Source organism: Phasianus colchicus, chromosome Z (assembly GCF_987193195.1).
Source record: "Phasianus colchicus chromosome Z, bPhaCol1.hap1.1, whole genome shotgun sequence".
NCBI classification, from domain to species: Eukaryota; Metazoa; Chordata; class Aves; order Galliformes; family Phasianidae; genus Phasianus; species Phasianus colchicus.
In genome coordinates this window covers 51,232,147-51,252,303 of record NC_143476.1, presented here as the reverse complement: position 1 = coordinate 51,252,303, position 20,157 = coordinate 51,232,147, and the positions used below count along the sequence as shown (strand labels likewise).

Genomic DNA, 20,157 nt, shown 5'->3' with positions numbered 1-20,157 from the left:
TTGTGGATGATATGGACAGTGGGATTGAGTGCATCCTCAGCAAGTTCGCAGATGACATCAAGCTGAGTGGTGCAGTTGACACACTAGAGGGAAGGGATGCTATCCAGAGGTACCTGGGCAGATCTGAGAGGTGGGCCCATGAAGTTCAGCAAGGCCAAATGCAAGGTCTGGCACCTAGGTCAGGATATTCTGAAGCACAGCTACAGGTTGGGCTGAGAATGGTTTGAGAGCAGTCCTGAGGAGGATTTGTGGGTGTCAGTTGATAAAGGATTCAGTGAGCCGGTAATGTGTGCTTGCAGCCCAGAAAGCCAACCTTACCCTGAGTGGAATCAAGAGAAGCATGACCAGCAGATAGAGGGAGGTGATTCTACCTTTCTACTCTGCTCCCCACCTGGAGTACTGTTTCCAGTTCTGAAGCCCCCAATGCAAGGAGGACATTGTTGGAGTGGGCTCAGAGGAGGGCCATGAAGATGATTAGAGGGCTATGTCCTCTGCTACAGGGACAAGCTGAGAGAGCTGGGGCTGTTTGGCCTCAAGGAGAAAAGACTCCAAGGAGATCTTACAGCAGTCTTCCAGTACCTGAAGGGGGCCTACTGGAAAACTAGGAAGGGACTTATAGGGGCATGTAGCATGGCTTTAAATTGGAAGAGGATAGATTTAAACTGGAAGTCAGAAGAAATTCCTGAGGGTGGTGAGACACTGGAACAGGCTGCCAGTGAGGTTGTCTATGCCCCCTCCCTGAAAGTATTCAAGGCCAGGCTGGATGGGACTTTGAGGAACCTGGTCCAGTGGTAGGTGTCCCTGCCTATAGGAGGATGGTTGGAACTAGGTGATCTTAAAAGGCCCCTTCCAACCCAAACCATTCTATGATTCTATGATTATTATATATATTAATATATATATAAGCAACAGAACTGGTAAGCTAGAACAGGAAAACAACAAAAATACATTGAACTGGAACACCCCACATGTCTGCCAGCAATTTGAGTCTTCATGGAATAAGCAACCCCCAACACACGCTTAGCACAGACATGTGAAAAAGGAGACTGCATACCCCTTCATGTTTGCTTATCATCTTAATTTATATACTTGAATGCTTCTACATCATTGCCAGAGGAAAGAAAACCCCAGAACATGTAGTTGCAAAAATGTCCAACTGGTGGTACTGTAGGCCACTAAAAATTCATCTGCCTTTTGCTGCCTTCTTGTAAGCAATTATAGAAATCCTTCCAGTCTTCAAAATCTTTAACTGCATACCAGTGGCTCAAGGAAAGCCTGTATTTTTCCAGAAGAGAAATACACCAAGTAAAAGTTCTACAACATTCACAGAACTCAAAAATCTTGAATGATCATCTTTTCCATTTCCATTAACATTACAAGTGTATCAACAATACAGAATAAGGTAACAGACATTAGAGAAGACTGTTTTTATTTAGAATGTGTACTTAAATGGACCAGACTTTGTTTTTAAAAAACAGTGGGGACAAGTGTTAATTTAAGCCCAGGAAAATTAGACAAGCAGCTTCCCCACCCTCATGCATGTAAAAAATTTGGTGATAAACATTTTGTTAATCACAGTTTCAAGTGAATCTTGTTTTGTTCAACTACATTAAGTCCTTTAAAGTTCCACATAGTAGACACAACAGTCTCTTGTCTATTAAAAATTTATGACCCCAGGTACATTCTTGTAGCACTTGAAGCTACTGAGAGTAGGACATTATTCTGCTATGTTTATGAACATTGCTTTTACACAGGTTTTCAGCCTTCCACTGTAAGAGGTACAGCAATTGTGCTTTGCATAAAGGAGGTCGTGTTTACAGGAAGGATGCCACCTAGCTGGCTACCAAGAAGCCTAGTCAGGTTTTAGGCACTGTACAGAAATGCTTCCTTACCCTGAGAGTGGCTGGACTCTGCCACAGTGTTCCTAGACAAGTTGTTGATGTTCCATATCTGTCAGTGTCAAGAGACATTTGGGCATGCCCTTGGTAATACACTTTAACTTTCTGTTAGCCCTAAAGTGGTCAGGGAGTTGGACTATTCTAATTCTAAAAGAATTCTCTGGCAATATATTAATTACATTAAGGAACTGTGGGTTTTATTCAGGATTTTAGGAGTTTCAAGTTAAAGTAATTCGTTCAACTTGAATACAGCATTTCACTGTACATTTCATAGTTTTGAAATGCACAGGTCTGCAAACAGAAATTCCTGATTAACTTAAGCTCAGTTAAATAACAGTTTACAGAGTAAGTCCTAAAATCAAGCTCACACTACTCTGAATACATGTAAACATTCTGATGCCAAAGCATACCAAGTTTTAGAAAAGATAAAGCAAAAGAACTAGCAATACAGAAATATCCCCAAGTTTTCTAACATCTGTCATTTAGAAGAAATGCTCGTATATCCTCTACTGCTTAAAAATATTTGCTTTCACTGTTATTACTGACTGCAATAGTCCAGCCCAGTAAAATCTGACTTAAATGGTGATAATATGCAGTAGCAAGTAACTCAGTAACACAGGGCAGTTCTTCTCTCAGTTCATGTCACACTTGGCAAGTCTGTCAGTGAACCATTTGTGGAGGACCAGGCACCATTTGATGGCTCCTGCTTCTTTTACTGAATGACAACTCTGAATGACAAACAAAAAAACAAACAAACAAAAAAAACCCAGCCCTCTATTTGCACATTTAGGCATCTTCAGGTACAGGAGTAATTAACTAACACATTAAAGGATGATACACTATAACTTTATGATATGAAGTACATTAAGAGAAAGCCATGATGAATTTCTGTATTCTTAAATGAAACTATTGGTTGGGAAGTCATTTGTGTCTGACTTCTCCCATACTATCATGTAGCTGTTGGTTCGTACTCATGGAGACTGCTCCAAACATGGGGGCTGGTCTTAAAAGCAGACACAAATGCAATCTTCAAAACAGTTGGCTAAAACAACAAAGGTGAGACTTGAAGTTAAAAGGTGTTTCAGTGGCAGCCATGGATATTCTAGGCTCTCCAGAGTGAACTAGTTCAACAAACTGCAGAAAATTCAAGACTACAGAACACCAACAACATGATAATGGTGTGTAACACAGCACTTCACATCAACTCCTGTTTCAAGTGTGGGCAATAAAATGCACAACCTGGTCCACCTCCTTCAAAAGTCCAGCAGAGAAGACATTTTTCGACAGCTGTTCCATAAGGCAGGCATTTCCTTTCTACTCTTCAGTGAGAGAGATTGTTTCAGCAGAAGGATGGCAGAAGTAGCACACCCCTGCCAAAGGGCTATCACATCACAAGTTCAGGAGTCAGTCTGACTGATGTCTGCATAAGCTAGTGGCACTTCTAATTTTGTGAAGAGACATCCAGTAAGGCTTTCAGGAAACACTCCTGCTAATCTCTTAATATTCTATTACTAGAATCTATTTTTAACACAAAACCTAGGAGTAAAACCAAGACAGCTATTCATTCCTGGTACAGATTATGTAAGCTAGAGGTTTCATTTATGAAATAAAGGAAAATATATAATGCCATGTCATATCTGAGAACTACAATCATCCTCTCTGAGTCCATTCACACTGCAGTAAAATGGTGTCAGAACTGGCATGAAGGCAGACTGCAGCACAGAACATTTTTCATGTTTCTCTTCACTCTTAAAACTAGGGTGAGGATTTCTCTACTGCAGTGCTCAGGAGAAAACTCCATCTTTGCCAGAGGACTCTTTCCCACCTACCACCAGTCCATGCAAAATGTTATTGTGGCATGACTGTACAAGTCAGCTGACTTCAAAGTTACTGCAGTGCTTGTTAGCTGGTTTTTATTTTATAATCAGGAGGAAGAAAAGTCTCACTGCAGAGGTCACACTGCCTTAAAACAAGCCTTGATATATATAATTTTTTCACCCTGAAACAGTACTAAAACTTCACAACAAACTACTTCATTTGAGCCTTTATCAAAGCCTCGAAAAGATAATCAAACATTCTTAAATCACTTTGCTCTGGTCACTGCTGCATTTATAGGAAGAGTTGATTAAGATGCATCACAAATTTCCCTTGTTCACAGCCTCTGACGTGCTCCAGTTTGGTCAAGTGGTTCTTCACATTTTTTCTTGAGAATTTTGAACTAATAAGGAAGAAAGAAAAAGGTACAGAAATCTCTTTAAGATTCAGGAGTGATAGGTCTTCATCCAGAAAATTTTGAAGGGACTGTTAGTGCTGAACAGTAAAGCCACACATACTCCCCCTCTCCACCATTTACTAAAAAGTAGCTTCAGTAATGCTATGTAACTACACATCATACTCAACAGTAGGGAAAATTGGGGAACAAAGAGGAATTACCTATCTGAATCTGCTGAAGTATAAAATTCAAAATATCATCATAGTACTTTGCAGCATATAGTGCTTCAAATAAAATATTCTTTATTTATTTACCAGTTTCAACGCCTGCAAGTGCTGCTTGCTTGTCTGTTTCTGATTCAGCTTCATTCTCATCTAAATTGTAGTCAACATCTTTGTCCTCACTCAATGCTTCACGTGCTTGCTGGTCTGGAAAAACATTATAGTTAATTTGTTTTACACAGCACAAGATAGGTACTGCAAAAAAAATCCATGATAGAATTTATTTTGCTGGTGAATGAATTTCTGTATAGAGAGTGAGTTTTAATATTTTTCCTTCAGAATAGAAAGCCTTTGCTGTCAACACTATATTAAGAGTTAGATAACAATCTTTGGGAATTGGAAGCGTAACAGAGTTCAGCCAGCATGCAAGTGGACAAACGAAAAGCATTAAGCAATTTCAGAATACATTAAGTGACAGTCTAAAGAAGAGTAAAACTTGAAGATTATACTGAAAACCTGACTATGGTGTTGCTTTTAAATGCATTAACATTTCCTATGAAAGGTATCTCAGATACTCCCTCTTCATTTCGGCTTGTCCAGCAATGGATAAAGCGCTGAAGATGGCATGAAATGAATATATGAATATAACTTGGCTTTAGAAGTGGTTTTCTATAAAAAATTTTGTTCGCACTTCACTCTTTCCTGCCCCACATGGCTTCATCTTGAGCAAATTTCACTACCTTAAAATTTCTTAGTATAGACTGTTCAGAAGAAAATTACTTCTGACTGCAAGAACCCTACCTTTACTTTTTCAGTTAGTCAGACAGAAAAACCATAAAGACCAGTTAAGACAAGGGTCTCTGGTTCTCAAGAAGAAGGAAAAGCCAAACGTTAACAGCAGCTGATTAGAAGAAGGCTCGAAAAATTTTAGCATTATATTGTAGACGTTTAAAGTATCAAAAATACTTTCCAGTAATAGACCTAACTGTCTCAAGCTTTTAAAAGAAGCTTTAAATGAAAAAAAGAGAATGCTCGCAGAATGTAGGAGAAGTCCACTTCTGCTTCCTTACAACCAAAGGAATCCACGCCATAAGGTATATTATTTTTACTGAACAATCAAGACTAAAGAATATTGTGATGTTCCTGCATTCAGAGAACTGACCTTCCACAGGCTGCACTGCAGGGCTTTCTCTTGCATTAGTTGTTGGATGGCACTGTCTGGTTTTTCTATACCTCAGTTAAAATGAAACATTTGGCTTGTACAGTCACACCTAATTGGAGAAATGCCTGCTCTGGTAAGTATCTTTTTGGTGCAGTTGGAAAAATGTTACTTTGGCAATGCAGATGAGACAGATTACTTATTCTTGCCAAATTATCTAGTCTACTAATATCATATAATAATGCATTATATAAATGCATTCATTGGATTAGAGAATATAAACAGTACTGCTTCTTGTTTACTGTCCATGCTACTGATTCTGCTTTGCATTACTACACACAGAGGGGTGACACATTTTCCCATTCAGAAGAGCCGGCAGCGAGGTAATTAGGATAATGTGGTGGAAGATGGAAAACAAGCTGGAATGAGTACAGGAAAAGCAAGAAACTGATCCTTCATAGTGCTGCAAGCTTCTACTGCATCAGAAAATTCTACTTTGTTCCGTGGAAAAGTTGCTAATGACCACAGTTTTAGGAGCACCAGCCTGCATACATGAATTAAAGTCCACCTAAGATGGAGTTCCTCAAGTTGCCTGGTCCAGATTCTGGTCAGGTTTAGACATCACATCAATTCTCAGCATGGGGCAGACATGATCACACATGGTAGAACCAGAAAACTGGCACCTTTGCCAATGACTTCCAATTTGCAGTTTTGCTGACCTGCAATAATAAACTTCAGATAACTGAAGTCTCAAGAATAGGTTTACTCATGCCAACATACTTTGAAATGGGTAGCTATAAACTGACCATCTACAAAATATTCTACCCATCAATGCTTTGTATGTCACATCTTTTCCAAACATGTCATATTCTTACTAAGTCCCAATACTGAAAGGTTTCTGAGACTGAAGTCCCCAGATGCCTTGTGCAGACAATGGAAAGAAGGACAGAACAGCTGGAAGAGTGACACGCAGGAATCCAGACTGGCAGCTCCTCACTGCACAAACAGAAGCCTCTGTCATTACCCACTTGACTGTGAAGGAGTGCTGAGATTAATCTTTAGCCTCTCACACCAAAACTTACAAAGCCTTATATTAAGTCTAGCCAACTTCCACCACTATTTCAGAAATCATGCCCCATTCCACATCTTTATTCCCTTTCTTGCAGTGTGCAAGGTGTTACTAACCAGCCTGTCCAAGAGGCGAGTCGCTCTGCTTAGCATCATAATTGAGGAGCTGCTCCCTCTCCACCTCCTCCTCAGCAATCTGTTGTGCAGCTGGCTGTGGTGCCTCTTGCTCAGCTATGTTTTTTCCATCTTCAGCTGGATTCAGTTCTTTCTCTGACTCAGGGGGCATCTCCTTACGGCCTGTGCCAGCCATAGCCAAACCCTGTGGCCGTTTCAGTTCAACAGAGAGCTTCTCCTCCTCTGCTTTGGAGTCCTCTTTTCTGATGGCAGCAAGGCCATTCGCTCTTTCTGTGAATTATATTGATGATTCCAAATTAAAAAAAAAGAAAAAAGAAAAAAAGTATTTCAGTGGCAGCATAAGTTAAAACTTTGAAGAAATGTTGCTTCATTTTTCACATTCCATCAATCACATCAGATTCAAAGAGAAAGACAGAAGACAGTCCATACTTTGAGTGTGAAAACTAAAGAATAAAACCTGCAAAGTCCAGCTACCTACTTAAATGTTTGTACGTGGAGTTAAAAAAATAATAATAAAATTTGGCAGATGAAACAGAGCAGTGCTCTATTAAAACTTCCAGTGACCTATGTAAGCATCAGATTTCTGAGCATCGTGCTTTGTTATTAACAATATAACACATCAGGTGTTCAAAGGTAGCTCAGGACACAGTGGATACATGAACAGACTTTCAAGTAAATGAAAGCTGTTCTCGCTTTCAGGTGTGGAGAGAATGCAGAGTCAGGCTGCCACTTTCAGCAGGCATTACCATGTCACATATCTGTACTTTTAGCTTAAAAATGCCAGGATAAAATTCACCTGAATACACTAAACAGAGTTGTTGCTGTGAATTGCTAGTTGTCTAAAATTACTACTAAGCCTGTTATTAAAGATAGCACAAAAGAATAATTTAATAGGAAGTTGGATTTCTCACATGCACAGTACTTTGTGAGACTAGTGCACTGGGACATCCATTCAAGTCAATAGCTTGTGAGAGTTGAATGCCAAAAACAACCATGGCTTACCTGATCTGATCTCTGATTTTCTTTACTGTCACTTTGCTCACTGACAACACAGAAAGCAGAGGAATGTCTTTGCCTAGTGCCAAACTTTCAGGTATTTGATAGGGGGGGGCAGTGGGCTAGATGTACAAAACTTAGTAAACAAGTAAATTCAAAACATACTTAAAAACTTTTGCATGCAAAAGCAAAATATTTTCTCAACAGTAAACGAGTGATTACAGGCATTTTTATTTTGCTTTAGAAGAAACACATCAATTTCAATATAGCTGAACTAGCAGAAATGGCAGTAATAAAAAAACACTTGGACAAATTACTGCAGCTAAAGGAGAGTTTATTATAATTCAGTTCACTGCTGTCATTTTTTTTCCTTCTTGAATACAAAAATATTTTTAGCGTTCAGTTAAGTTGCAAACTTTCTTACTCAAGTTGCTAAGATATCAATGATTTTATCTTACCATTAGGCTGCAGAGCATCTGTCCTTTTTATTGTAGGCACTGCTTTTGGCACGTCTTCATTGGCTCTCTGCTGTTCCAAATCAGTCTGCTTGAACTCAGGTTGTTTTGGAGCTGACAACTGACCATCAGCCTGTAAAGTGAATGCACACAGACAAACATTGCTCTGAACACTCAGTCCTGGATTCGGAAGCTGAAATTTAGTCAGAATTCAGTGGAGGAAAAGAAATCTAAATACACTCAAATAATTGAACTGAAATTGTTAATGGTGATGGAAGAACCATACAATCCTGAATAGGCAGCAATGCTTCTATGTAACAGCACATAACACTACAAGAATCTAAGAACCCTTGCTTCTGCCTAATTGCAACTGAGAATACTGTTCTTGGTTAGAGTTTCCTATTATTCAGTAAGGGTTACACAAGGGACAGCAGAGCAATACAAACAGATGGCATTAACTACTGCTAGTGCAGGAACAGGTAAACTGGGTTTGGGCACAATCAGCCAATCATTGCTGTACAGAACTGGAATAAATGTTGAATGCAGGTTTTAGAGAAGGAAAAAAAAACAAAATATCAACAACTAGACAACATTATTAGGAAGACCGAACTTAAGGATGTACTGAGTACTGGTACTTGACTGGTCTTGGACTCTGACTTGTGACGTCTGATTAAAAATTAATGGCTAAGATGTCATAGAATCATAGAATATTATCCACCAACCTGAAGATCTTTCAACTAAACAATTACAATTCTCTATGCAGTCTTTACTCATACTAGCATTTAATAGCTATGTTAATCCAGTTCACGTAAAAACTAAACATGAGATGTGCATGGAGCCCATGTTGCCCTATACCAGCACAAAAAAAAAAAAAAAAAAGAAACAAAAAAAACCAGACTACAATGTCTGTTTTTGACAGACAAATGACTACAAAGTTTGTTCAATGTATATGTGCCCAGCTTGATCAATGTTTAGAGCATGTATCCAGGTTGCAAGACGATGAGAAGCTGGACATGAGCCAGCAGTGTGCACCTGAGGGCCAACAGTATCCTGGGCTGTAACAAAAAACAAAAGAAAAGTGACCAGCAGGGACAGAGAGGGGATTGTCTTCCTCTGCTCCAACCTTGTAAGGCCTCACTTGCACTACTGTGTTCAGGCTTTAAACTAAAAGAGGGGAGATTAAGCTGAGATGTTAAAAAGAAGTTCTATACTCAGAGGGCAGTGAGGCCCTGGCTCAAGTTTCCTAGAAAAGATGTGAATGTCCCATCCCTGGAGGCATTCAGGGCCAGGTCAGATAAGATCTTGGAAAGCCTGATCTGGTGGGTGGCACCCTGATCTGGTGAGTGTTTATGGCAGAGGGAATTGGAACTGGGTGATCTTTAAGGCCATTCTGTGATTCTATGATGATTCTACGTATTCACTTTTTCAAACATGCAGAGAGAAAAGTGTACAGACCTACAGAGAGAGACTTTTTAAACAGCCGGCACTACACAAATCAGTAAGCAACTTTATGGTGTAGAAAGTCATACTGTCCACAAAAATCTTCCTGTTCCAACTGTTGGTAAACTGTAACTGCTTATTGTTCTAAGCGGGTAAATAAATTACTAGGTTGCCAAATCTTCATGTGGTCATTTGGTAAAACGTCTGCGGAAATAAGTGACTGAATAACCGAGACACTAAAGTTGAAAAGGATGTGTAGGTCACCAATTACTTGGCTATTTTGAAATTGCTTAAGCTCAGTTAAAGCCAGGGAGATCTAAAGACCTTGGGTCAACACCTCTGAGTCTAACATCAACAATAAACAATTTAATACCTCAGACTGAGAAGTAACTACTACCACAGAAGATTTAGTAAAGTTATTGCAATAAGGGTATTCAGAAGAAGTTTGTCTTTCTTCAGTCATTAAAACATAAAGGTACTATATTTAAATACTCCTCTTGGATTTTTTAGACATAACTGTTTCTGCAGTAGAAATCTCTGGAGACTGAAGATAAAACTACTTTCCAGTTTATGCTGGGGCACACATACTTCTGTAAAAATATCAAGCCTGAAATTAATAGCAACAATTCAGCTCTTAATGAGACATGCAATAAGCCTTAAGCTATATTATCTTAAGATTCAATATTCAACTCAGTAATTTTTAATGATGTCAAATAAAAGCATGTGTATGCTAGAATCTGAAGTGGTTGGTCTTCTGTCTGAAAAGATAACTGAAACTTGTTAAAGATAAATTAATATACACATTTTATATTCTCAACCTACATCAATATTCAAAAAACAGAACTATAAGCATATCTGTGTATTTATTAACTAACCAACAACCCACCTTCTTTCTCTGATTTATTTTACCACTGACCTTTCTATTACATAAGCACATGCAATACAGAAACTCAGCACGAAAAAAAAAATCACAGTAGCTGAGCCACTGTGATCTGTAAAAATGGGAATAATTCCAGCTAAAAATATACACAGTGATAAATAACTCAGCCTTTGCATATGCAAAAGTTGCAATCAGTGGGCAAACAAATAACTGAAAAAGTTACAACTTGACATAAGAAATACTGCCATAGACATTAGGGAACACAAGGTAACTATTTTGCCTGAAGCTCTATCAGTAGTTCTCTGAGCTAGGGCCAAACCATCTGTAGGTAAAAAGGACGACAGGTAACCTACAGACTTAGAGAAAACACTGACTTCTGACATGAGACTTGTTGGAGAAGAATGCAAGTGTCCTGCAGAGGAAATTCAGCCAACTTCCTAGCTTCTGGAATTGGTGAGTAGACCTCATCTGGTATGAGTAATGTTAATGAGAATCTGATGCAAGACAATACCAGAAATTCACTTGCCCATCTCTTTAGTACGCTCTTCCCCATGTGAAGTTTATAAATGTTTTGTATTTTCCATCATTCAATCAAGAAACATGCATCTGCTCTATAAAGTCTCCCTGTGTGTGTCCAAATTATGGGCTTGTTATTTTTTTGTTTATCTGACACTTCACAAAAATTACTCAGACAAGCAAGAATTTTTCCCTTTCTTCTACAGGGATAGAAGAATAGCATTCACTGTTTCTAACTCTTCATTCTTCTAGCAGCACTCATATAACACAAGACAGGTACTACCCAGACTGTTTTGCCTTTGCAATCAAAGCTGGTCACTCAAATAGTCTCTAATGCAATCACATGTTAGAGTTTCTGTCACAAGTGCTTGTGGTCTTGAAGGAAAGGCACATTAAATTAAATTATTATAATATATTAGTTGTTTCTTTATCGGGGGTTTCGCTGCCTGTTTCCATGGCCATCTGTGGCAAGCTTAACTACTCAAGTCCTATCCCAGATCTAATCCCACTTTGTTAAAGAAGTATCAATAATTTTGTGCCAAGACAACACAATCGTATGAAATTTATTTTTCTTTGCATTCCTTCCACCCTCCACAGCTCAGGAAGAAAGAGTGGGTGGGCACACAGCCACCGCTGCTGGCACAGGGCCAAGCCCTATGGCAAGCCTGTGCTACTCCACTAGAATGTTTGTGTTACATACAGCAACACTTTCTGCAGCTCTTTGATTCCAAGAAAAAAACAAAACTCTCACTCCTGCTGTACAAGACTGAAATCTGTATTCCTCTGGAAACTCACGGTACTGCGATAAACCGCTAAGCCCCAAAGTCCCAGGTAAAGAGCTGTGGACTACAGTATTGTTCTTCAGGCTTTCTGCTATTCTAAAGTGATTGATAGTAAATTTATCCTCATCTTTAAACATACAACTTCAATACACAAAGCAATTACGCCCTTTAACAAAGTCAAAAGGAGCTGTGGGCCAAAGCTCAGCAGCACAAATATTCTTGAAATAGCTTCTCACCACTCTCATTCTCTCCTCTCCAATTCTGCCTGTCTCAGAGGACAGTAATAAGGAGAACAATAAAGACCTCTCCAGGATCTCTGCCTTGTTCTGTTCCCGGATTCACTCAATTTCACATAAATCAGAAGCATTCAACCAATGCAAATGAAAGTACTAAAAAGTTTAATGAGACATAATAATGTTAGCTGGAGATAGCAAAAAGGAGGAGAACTTCCTAAGAATTACAGGGAAAAAGATTTACGATAAACTACTCCTATCATACCTGGGTGCTTCTTTTTGAATCTTCTGAGAAGTCTTTATTTTTTTTGACTTGTGGTACATCACTGTCTTTTTTTGCTATCTCATTTATCCTTTCTTCACATTGTTCTTTTAATTCTTTCATCTGGTTGATGCACTGTGACCTGGAGAGAACATGAACAAGTGAGTAGTTGCAAATTTCCATTCACGTTCACAACTCTCTCCTAAAATTTTGTTTTTTAAAACTATTTTCTTTGTTCCTTCACTCCCCCCTACTTCATTATCTTAGTTTTATTACCTTACATTCCTCTACTTCCTTCTGAGACCTAGTGACTAGCAAATCAGATGAGCTAGCTGTGTGGGACACAGTGTGATGTAGGGGAAGAAAGGCTTACGCAGGGAACAGATGGACCTTAAGTAGTCCTGATACCAGCACACTCACAAAGCTTTCTGCTGCCTGTTGAACTGAAAACGTGAGACTCACTCAAAAAATAATTCTGCTGTGATGAAATCCTGAGAAAAACATATGTTTTTTGCACCTCCTATGTTAAATGTTGTTCTTAGGCATTACTCACACACAAACAATTTTATCACTGTATTCTACAGCACAACAGCCAAACTGACTAAAAATGTGCAGTATGAAAAAAAAAGAAAAAAGGCAAATTTCAATTATACAATAATACTTTCTTTGACTTTTTTTGCTAGGCAAAGTGTACTTGATATCTGAGGTGTCAAACTCTCATCCATACAATTCCAAGCCCAAGGAAGTACCACACGTCTAGCATCCCTTTCTGCCATAAATGAACTTTTAAGTGCTATTAAGCAAACCTCATAAGATAGTGTAGCTCCTCAACAGAGATAACTGCTTTTGTGGATTACCAAGGAGAGACAGCAAAATATGGTGCATCTGCTTTAAGACTAATGGAAGGCAGATGAGCTGACTGCTTAATCCCTGTTCAGTCCTGTTGGCATCCATGCTGACCCTGGCAAGCCTATCCAAGCTGTACTGATTTCATCACCATAACTTTATCTCTTCACTCTCTCCTTGCTGTGATCCTGTAGCTGATCCCTCCAGATGTAATTTTCTTCAGTTAAATGAGATGTACTTGAAAATATTTCATGGACAATAAGCCTGAGTTTTGAGATGTCAGATTTACTACAATAATTTTGTATCACTTTTCTACACACATTTATCAATCTAGTAATTCAAGGATTACTACTCATGTGGAGCACAACTGTACAGCACATTCATGCAGTTATGAATTCACTTACTCTTGATGACCTCAGCCTTCAAGGAAGATACATTCTTATCTAGCTAGCAAAGAAGATGAATCCCAATTATGTTACAATCCATCTGTGTCAATGATGTAGTGTACTTTGAGGGGTAAAACATCTTGGTTGGCATGTAAGTGTAATGCAGTTTAATAAAAGGTTGGATCAAACTTATATCTTCAAATTCCTTTTATGTTAAAAGTCCTTAATTATTAAAATTCCATCAATACAACACATCTGATTCATCTCTTCTAAAAGAGTAACACCTTAAAAAAAAAGCTGTGTTATCAACTGACAATCAGTAAGTATCCCAAATGCAGTAATACAAATCCTTAATTCTTAAGCAGCTGGGATAGAAGGGAAGAAAAAAAAGGGAATTTTGAAAAAATTTTGAAAAAAGCAAGTTTGGCTTGCAAAATACACATTCTTAATTGCCATGTTGAGATTTTAGTCAAAACTCCTACTATATGTAACCAAAATTTGAATGTTGGAAAAAATACGTATTACAATTGTATGCCTGATGGAAATCCTAGGAGCATACACAGACATGTGTTGGTTTTCTATACCTAAGCACAAAAGGGGAGAAGCTGAGGGACAAGAACATTACTAAACAGAAAGAACCTATGATAAATTCAAATAGCAGAAATATGTGTTAGGGTATAGATACTGATAGGTACTTTTGTTCATCAACTTGTGCCTTACAATTCAGTGGAAAATTTCAACCAAAAAAAATATGACTAAGTATGAAATGCACTGCAGAACCATAGCTCTAACAAAAGCTTCCTGTTTGACCTCCAACAACTCCGTGAGGTACAGCTTCTCAAAAGCATTTCTATATCTTAGTTTTTAAACTTCTCCATTGCTTAGCCTCTTTATGATCCAGTTTCCCCTATTTCTGAAATGAGAATATAGCTACCCTTCTCCTCCTGCACTGGAAGAAACATCTAGAAGTGTGGAAGAAGTTTATAGATATTGTGATGATGTTCATGGCTAGGTGTATGCTCTTCTCCAAGATTAACTCTGAGCAATTTTAGAAGATGTGTGGTGCCACTTCCACCTGAAGACAGTATATCTACTGATAGTGCTACAGCTGTAACAAGAATTCTTAGGGTTATAACCAAGTCACTTACATCTCCAGAAGCACTGTTTAGATAGAACTTACAGGTCGTATGAGAATTTTCTCTGAAGGTTAGTCTGGTTCTTCTGAAACCGGTAAACATCCAGCTGCAGCTTTCCATACTCTGTCTGTAACTCTTTCAAATGTTCTGATCATAACAAAATTAAAATATACACATATATTTAACTAGATACATTACAACACATACATCAGACAGCAAACCTTACTGTAAGCACAGTAGCTCTATCCATTTCTCACGTTTGTTACATTTTGCATGCAGATGCACTCACAATTGCTATATTGACAAATGAAAGATGCACAGGACTCAGTAAGATCAAATACCCTCTTGGCTAAATAGAATAACAAAAGCTGCATAATGTAGATTTTGATCTCCTTTTCTTCATAAGGAATATTCTAACTTGTTTATAAACTCTTTGTCTCCTAGGTTTCAACCCCAGAAACCTTCAGGTATAGGAGAGAGAGAGATTTATCAGAATGTGGTATGAAATAGCATTCATATTAATTAGCTACCAGAAGATCTGTTTACAATTCTTTCCTGAGTAACACAGAATTTACTGTTACATTCCTCAAGAATCTATGATTTGGAATTCTTACTTTTTTTAATATCTGAAGCATCACTATTATGCTTCATCATTATAAATGCCTCCTGACAGAAAGTTTTCTATGAAGACATCAGAACTGGCAATATATTTGCTTGTTTAGAAAAATTAAGATTTCTTTCTCAGACTACTGGGACACTTTTGGAACACCAACATGAAAAGAAATGAATTAGACTATGTTTTTTTGTTTAATACAAGTTTGCTAATTATCTTGGTGCTAAAATACATGACCAAAACACCTCAGGGAGGAATGCAAGCATATGTGATAAAAAGTGAAATCAAAAGCATTTAAACAATACATTAATAAGCTAGTTTTATTTTGCATTGTTTTTATATCATTAGCAGATAAGGGTCAGGAGTCTACAGCAAGCATTATACAGACAAATCCCTCAGGTATTGAGGCATATGCAGACTGACAGTTCACTGAACCAGAACTGTGTAAATGCAGAATTGAAATCACAGCAGCTCCCGCACATTCCCCACAGCTTGGAGAAAGGCAGCGTTTTCAGAAGACACCAGAATAACTTAAGTCTTAAAAACAGAATATTAAAAAAAAAGAAAAAGAAAAAGGAAAAAAAAAAAAAGAAAAAGAGCAATACAGGGAGGTATTATGTCCTACCTTGTAGACTCTGGATCAATCGTTCATTTGTTGTGATATTATTCATCAGCACTGCCTGTAAGGAGCAAAACAGAAAACAATGTTTTAACTGCAAAGGCCCTGAGCTACCATTAATGTTATAAATAACACCATTCAAAGCACTTGTAATAGGATTTTTAACTTGAGAAGTGCTGAGTTACAGATGAAAATAAAAACTTTTTTCGCTGTTCTAGAGACTTATTATTAAAACCAACAAAGAGTTATTTTAATTCAGATTTCAGAGTGTACAAAGATATCACTACATTTAAGCAAAAGCAAGAAAAATGTAAAGAGCCGACTACTAATGTTGCTGGCTGCTTTATCCTGGTTTAATCTCATGATAATAGTCATGGTCAGATTCACTGTATTTACCCTTGAAGGAAAACAGTGTAATACAGCTCACTGCTAGCTCCTGCTCACCAGCATCAGGAACACAAGGATGACCCAGGAAGCATTAGCCATGGAAAGAGAAATACAAACTCTAAAAGCAGCATGAAGCCCCTGCCTTGTGTCATACTTCTCACTAGCCAGACCCTTGCTTTGATAAGAAAGCCCTGAGTAATGCACCTCCATTCTCTCATGCTGCACTCACTTTCACTCTGAAGAAGCACTGAATATATGATTTGTCCAATTTTTCCCCACCTCTACCAAATCATAAGTACCCCAAAACACCCTAATGATAGCAGAAATAAAGCAAGCCTAAATGAACTCTCAGCAAGTTTGATGAATTCAGTTTGTAGATGACACCAAGCTGAGCGGTGTAGTCAATACACCGGAAGAGAAGACATGCATAGGACCTGGACAGGCTGGAGAAGTGGGCCCATGAAAACCTAATGAGGTTCAATAAGGCCAAGTGCAGGGTGCTGCACTTGGGTTGGGACAATCCCAGGTATTTATACAAACTGGGGAAAGATCTTGAGAGCAGCCCTGCGGAGAAGAACTTGGGGGTCCTGGTAGATGAGAAGCTGGACATGAGCCAGCAGTGTGTGCTTGCAGCCCAGAAGACCAACTGTGTTCTGGGCTGCGTTAAAAGAGGAGTGGCCAGCAGGGAAAGGGAGGTGATAGTCCTCCTCTGCTCTTGTGAGGCCCCATCTGGAGTGGGATGGAGGCCCTGCATCCAGGCCTGGGGCTCCCAGTACAGGAAGGACGTAGAGCTCTTGGAACAGGTGCAGAGGAGGGCCATTAAGATGATCAGAGGGCTGGAGCACCTCTCCTGTGAGGAAAGGTTTAGGGAACTGGGATTGTTTAGCTTGGAGTAGAGAAGGCTCTGGGGAGACCTCACTGTGGCCTTCCAGTACTTGAAGGGAGCACATAAACAGGAGGGGCAAAGGCTGCTTACAAGGGTGGTAATAGGTTTTATCCTGAGACAGGGGAGGTTTAGGTTAGATATTAGGAGGAAGTTTTTCCACACAGAAGGTGGTGATACACTGGAACAGGTTGCCCAAGGAGGTTGTGGATGCCCCATCCCTGGAGGCATTCAAGGCCAGGCTGGACGTAGCTCTGGGCAGCCTGATCTAGTGGTTAGACTGAGCCTCTGGCTGCCCAATGCTGCTACTCAAGTAGTGATGCGTACTCACACTCACATCACTTTAAAGGTAAAGAAATACTTGCATTCATTCTGTCTTCCTGTGTCATGCTGAGACAATGACAGCACCTATTTTCTTGGAGACTAACACTAATAAGTACCAGTTGATTAAAACGTGTTTTAATCAACCAGTTGATTAAAAAGTGTTCAATTAATCCAAGCATACACAGAGCAGAGGGGTGAATTTGTCTTTTATCAAACTTTTAAAAAGTCCCAATACAAAGAAGTGGTCGTTCATGTCTTAACAAAGAGGCAGTCTTTTCCAAATCAATAAAAGAAATATTCCTACAGCATTTCATACATACCATCAGTCCATGAACACTGTTGTGAAATATCAAGAGCAAAGGTCTTGATCCTTCATTGAAAAGAAACAAAGAGAAACAACATGGAAAGCAACATACTTAAGATCTATCGATCAACTCCTCTCCTCAGTTCTCAAAGGACAAGGTAAAAAAGGTTCTGGATCTGTTTTCACTGCTTTATTGCAGAAAGGAGTAAAGTGCTGCTATTGCCTGCTCAGCCTAACGAGGCTGCTCCATGATCATCACCATCAGGATTTCCCTTACTGGGGCTAGTCAACCATGGCCATTACCAGAAACTGTCAACGGAATAGAAGAACAAGTACTGTAGTTTGATACAGCCATTTTATGTTCACACATATTTCTGTTCGCTTGTTTGTTTACTGTTCTTCAATGAACCCCCCGTGGAACCATTTATTTCATTTTGACTGTGAAGCATACAAGTGCTGGATGTTCAGCATCTTAGGCATGGAAAATTCTCCTTAAAATATAAAAGAAAAAAAATTACAGATCTTAATCTTTTGGACCACATAAATAAAATTGAATGAAACTTCCATTTGACAGTGCCACACCTATCTCCCTGAATTTGAGGGTAAAAATCCAGGAAGGAATCACGAAAGTCCAGCCACCTGTTTAACGTGAGCAGGAAATGCTGCTCAATAATTTACAGGGCAACATTCCAACTGCCAGCTCCCTACCTAACTGTATCAATAGCTTCAGGCTTTCAATTCTTCCTCCTGCCAGGCAAATATTAACTAATCTTTGCCTCATACCTGGGAATTAGGTGGGTACTATTTTATCATATTTTTCAAACTGCAAGGAAGCACTCAGCAAACACACTGAAATTCAGACCTAAAAGGAAGTTTACATTTTAAATCCCGTTTAGCAACAACAATACCTATAATCCCTGACAGTGATTATTCAGTTTTGGTGGATTCAGTATCTCACCATATCAAAACAATCTGTGAGAGCATGGGAGTAACTCTGCAAATAGAGCCAGACTGTTGTGCTTGCAATACACCTTGCACAGAAGTCCTTGTCACTACGAGGCAGGAACAGTCAGCCTCCTGATTGGGGTCACTGTTATGGACAGCAGATCTTCAGAAACCAAACCAAAAGCCACACGGCTATCAGCAGTGATAAAAAAAAAAAACCTTGCACCAGCTGGACAGTAAATATTTTGAAAACTACCAGAGATTTGTACAACATACCAAAGAAGATCTACATAAGTCATATTCCACTTAAGAAGCACAAATGTTAAAGGCATAGGTACAAAAAGAACGCAAACAGAAATACCTGCATGGTGGCATTGAGATAAATCATTCCAAAGTACCTATATTTTGAACACATATTCTGAGCTACATACAAGCATTAAAACACATAATTAGACCAGTGCCTTACACAACGGTCTCCTTAATCACTCTCCTGGGGGGAACGACTAGCCCAGCTCCTTCAGCATGGCTATCTATGGCTTTTGATACCACCGTAAAACCAGTCATACCCAGCACACTGATGTATGTGTTTTCCAACACTAACCAAGCATAGCGTATCTACTTACAACAGAAAAAGGAACAGCACAGCAAAGCAGCTGACATGAATAAACATTTGTTTCAGAGCTAAAAGCAGCGGAAAGGGGTTTGGCACTCATGAGGCACAGCTCTCAAGAGGAGAAAAAAGCAAGCAGCAGTGTCAGTAATCCAAGCTCTGAGGACAGAAGCAGATTTCAGCTGCCCAGCCTCCAGAACAAAGTGCTGGGAACACAGCAAGCTGCAGGGTGAGGCTTGCACATGCAGAAACTCACACAAACCAGTACTCGTAATAACCAGGGAGATGGGCAGCTGTATCATGACCAACACAAACTGATCTGCGTCCCTACGGCAGACAAAAGGAGCAGTTTATCATGCACACTTCCAAGACAGTAGCACAGCCCAAATGAGGGCTTGTTCATGTCTTAATGATACATGAAAATGTCTTTCTCTGTTTCTACAAAGACACCTTCTCTACCACCACGTTCTTGGCACTAACTATCTCCAACTCTTGTCTCTTTCTACTCTCCTTTTTCATCACTTTGGAATAATTTTTGAAAAAGTGGGAACTATTTCAACCAGCCACAAAGAGCCTTTTTCATTTCAAGGCATCAGATTCATATCTAAGCACTTATCAGTATATAAGGAAAAAAGAAAAAGAATTCATAAAAATGATTCCTTATGAAAATATTTCTCTTTTAGGCTGGTCCCTGTGCAAAATGCTCATAAATATTTCAGTAGAAGCATCCCAGTTGAAGAAGCCTGAAACAAATCTCGAGCTTGAATGGAGCACATATTCTTCATTTAAATATATTTCCCACTGAAATTAGTTCCATCAAAAAATTAGACTTTTTCTTCCTTACATT

The 20,157-nt window shown here is 38.9% G+C and overlaps 1 protein-coding gene across 3 annotated transcripts in view; it reads right to left on the bottom strand.

Moving 5' to 3' along the window:
• Positions 1 to 1,045: 1,045 nt before the first annotated feature.
• Positions 1,046 to 20,157, bottom strand: part of GOLM1 (golgi membrane protein 1) — a 30,777-nt gene continuing 11,665 nt past the window's right edge. For 2 of the 3 annotated variants that reach the window (XM_031602430.2, XM_031602429.2), the window contains exons 5-11: positions 15,864 to 15,918; positions 14,670 to 14,772; positions 12,261 to 12,399; positions 8,148 to 8,277; positions 6,676 to 6,963; positions 4,425 to 4,538; positions 1,047 to 4,116 (exon numbers count right to left, since the gene is read on the bottom strand). In XM_031602430.2, the coding sequence (XP_031458290.2) occupies positions 4,091 to 4,116; positions 4,425 to 4,538; positions 6,676 to 6,963; positions 8,148 to 8,277; positions 12,261 to 12,399; positions 14,670 to 14,772; positions 15,864 to 15,918 (855 nt within the window). In that variant the 3' untranslated portion in view covers positions 1,047 to 4,090. Of the gene's footprint in view, positions 4,117 to 4,424; positions 4,539 to 6,675; positions 6,964 to 8,147; positions 8,278 to 12,260; positions 12,400 to 14,669; positions 14,773 to 15,863; positions 15,919 to 20,157 lie in introns of all 3 variants that reach the window. The other variant, XM_090131353.1, reaches the window with a different exon arrangement.